Source organism: Corvus brachyrhynchos, unplaced genomic scaffold (assembly GCF_000691975.1).
Source record: "Corvus brachyrhynchos isolate BGI_N302 unplaced genomic scaffold, ASM69197v1 scaffold56, whole genome shotgun sequence".
Classification (NCBI taxonomy): domain Eukaryota; kingdom Metazoa; phylum Chordata; class Aves; order Passeriformes; family Corvidae; genus Corvus; species Corvus brachyrhynchos.
The window spans coordinates 4,269,467-4,271,312 of NW_008238664.1; the positions used below are offsets into that span (position 1 = coordinate 4,269,467).

General features: G+C 48.8%; 1 protein-coding gene across 1 annotated transcript in view; it reads right to left on the reverse strand.

Moving 5' to 3' along the window:
- Positions 1-1,285: 1,285 nt before the first annotated feature.
- The window catches only part of LOC103618217 (urotensin-2 receptor-like), a 2,844-nt gene continuing 2,283 nt past the window's right edge, over positions 1,286-1,846 (reverse strand). The window contains exon 2 of the mRNA XM_008636600.2: positions 1,286-1,648. Coding sequence (XP_008634822.1) covers positions 1,334-1,648 — 315 coding nt within the window. The 3' untranslated portion in view covers positions 1,286-1,333. The remainder of the gene's footprint in view (positions 1,649-1,846) is intronic.

Genomic DNA, 1,846 nt, shown 5'->3' on the forward strand with positions numbered 1-1,846 from the left:
CAAGGCAAGAGACGTGGCTCGGTTTACACAGTGGTGTTGACACAGTCTGGCAGACTGGGGTACATTTGGTAGGCCAGAGTATTTCCCTCCACCACAGCAGGCCCATGGTGCTGGTGAGGGTACCATGAGATGTGATGATGGACACAGAGGTGAGATCTCTCCTTGCAGCTTCCTCTGCTGGGCTCGTCTTGAAAGCTGAGCAAATATGCTGGAGTCCCTGTGCTATACTACAGGGGAATCTCGCAGTGCCTCTTAATTGCACTTGGCAATCTTTCTTTAGATTCTTCAAAGATACTTTTGTGCAGGTTTCTTGAAGAAAGCTGGATTCTGAGAATTTCAGCCTTTCAGTGCTGAGAGGCAGTGATCCTCAGAAACACACTGTGTTCGATCCAAAACCCTGGGAAAAGTTTCCTAAATTGTGTGATAGCACTGAGGTTGTTGCTATGTAATTAAAAGTTATGTCACTGGGTGAAATACATAGAAATGTAGAAAATTAGGTTTAGAACATATAGGTTATAATAGGTTACAACATGGAGGATTTGAGGTGTGGATTTTTGTCTTCTTTCTCCTTCTTCTTCACAAACCTGAATGTTCTGTCATTGGGTTAAAAGTTCCACACTGCAGAACTTGAAAAGTTAGTAATTGGGTTGTAAGTAAAAACATATCTTATAATTGGTTAATTTAGACTTTAAAAAGCTTGGAAAAGTAAAACTCACGGCCATTTTCCACTCTTCCAACAAAGAGGCGCTCTCTGTGCAGCTGTGTACTGATAAGATATAATAAACAACTAAGTCCGAACAAGAATACTTGCTCTCCTGCGTCTAAATTCAAACTCTGAGTAAAAAGAACTCAAGATGTAAGAAGAAAAAGTAATAGAAAGCCAAGTGGCAGCTTTACCACAGGAGTATGAACCTCAGTGACGTCTCCTGCTAGCGTGGCTGTTTCTTGAAGTGACTCACTGTTCTTGTGAAATCTATGACTCACTGTTGTCCTGACTTTGTTATGGTTTGGCCCGTTGCTAGCAGGGAGATGAGGGGTGGCAAAGATTCCCCAGCTATATAATTTAGACATATCAAAACTGACTGCTCTCTTCCACCCACTCCCCAGCCTTGTGCAAGGTGGAGGCTGGTGTGTGAGGGCTGAAGGACCTGAGGATGGAGTCAGGATCCCTGAGACAAGCACTGTCCCCACCCATCTGAGCAGGATGAGCAGCCATGCAAAGGGGAAAGCACCGCAACAACATTGATGGAAGACACTGCATGCTGGCATGGAAGGAGATGCACTTTTATTTCTCAACCTGACCCCAGCCAAAGGTCAGGTGTTCCCAGCCTGCTCACCCCTCGCTTTCCCTCACAGACGCCATCAACTCCCTGAAAGCCAGGGGGATGCTGTGGCTTCCCGCAGCCTGCTGAGAGGGTGCTGCAGGCTGTGCCGTGCCCATCCCAGTGTGGCCACGGCGCCGGCGGTAGCTGCTGGAGAGCAGGGTGTACAGGAAGGGGTTGACACAGCTGTTGCCATAGGCCAGGCATGTGACACCGAAGTTGAGGTAGGCCTGGGTGGTGGGGCCAATGCCCAGCCCCTCTCGCTGGTACAGCCCGGCCAGCTGCCAGGCCCAGAAGGGGAGGAATCTTTTCTTTTCTTTCTCTTCCTGCTGTGCTCTGCCCTCCTCTCACTTCCCCTCCCCTTTCCAACATGGCTCCAATTTCACAAGCATCAGTCCTCCCAAAACTGCCATAACATTAATTCTTCCCATGGGCACACAGTCCTCCCGAAACTGCTGCAGAATGGGTCACTCTTCCATGGGGTGCAGTCCTCCAAGGACAGGCTGCTCCAGCCTGGGGACACA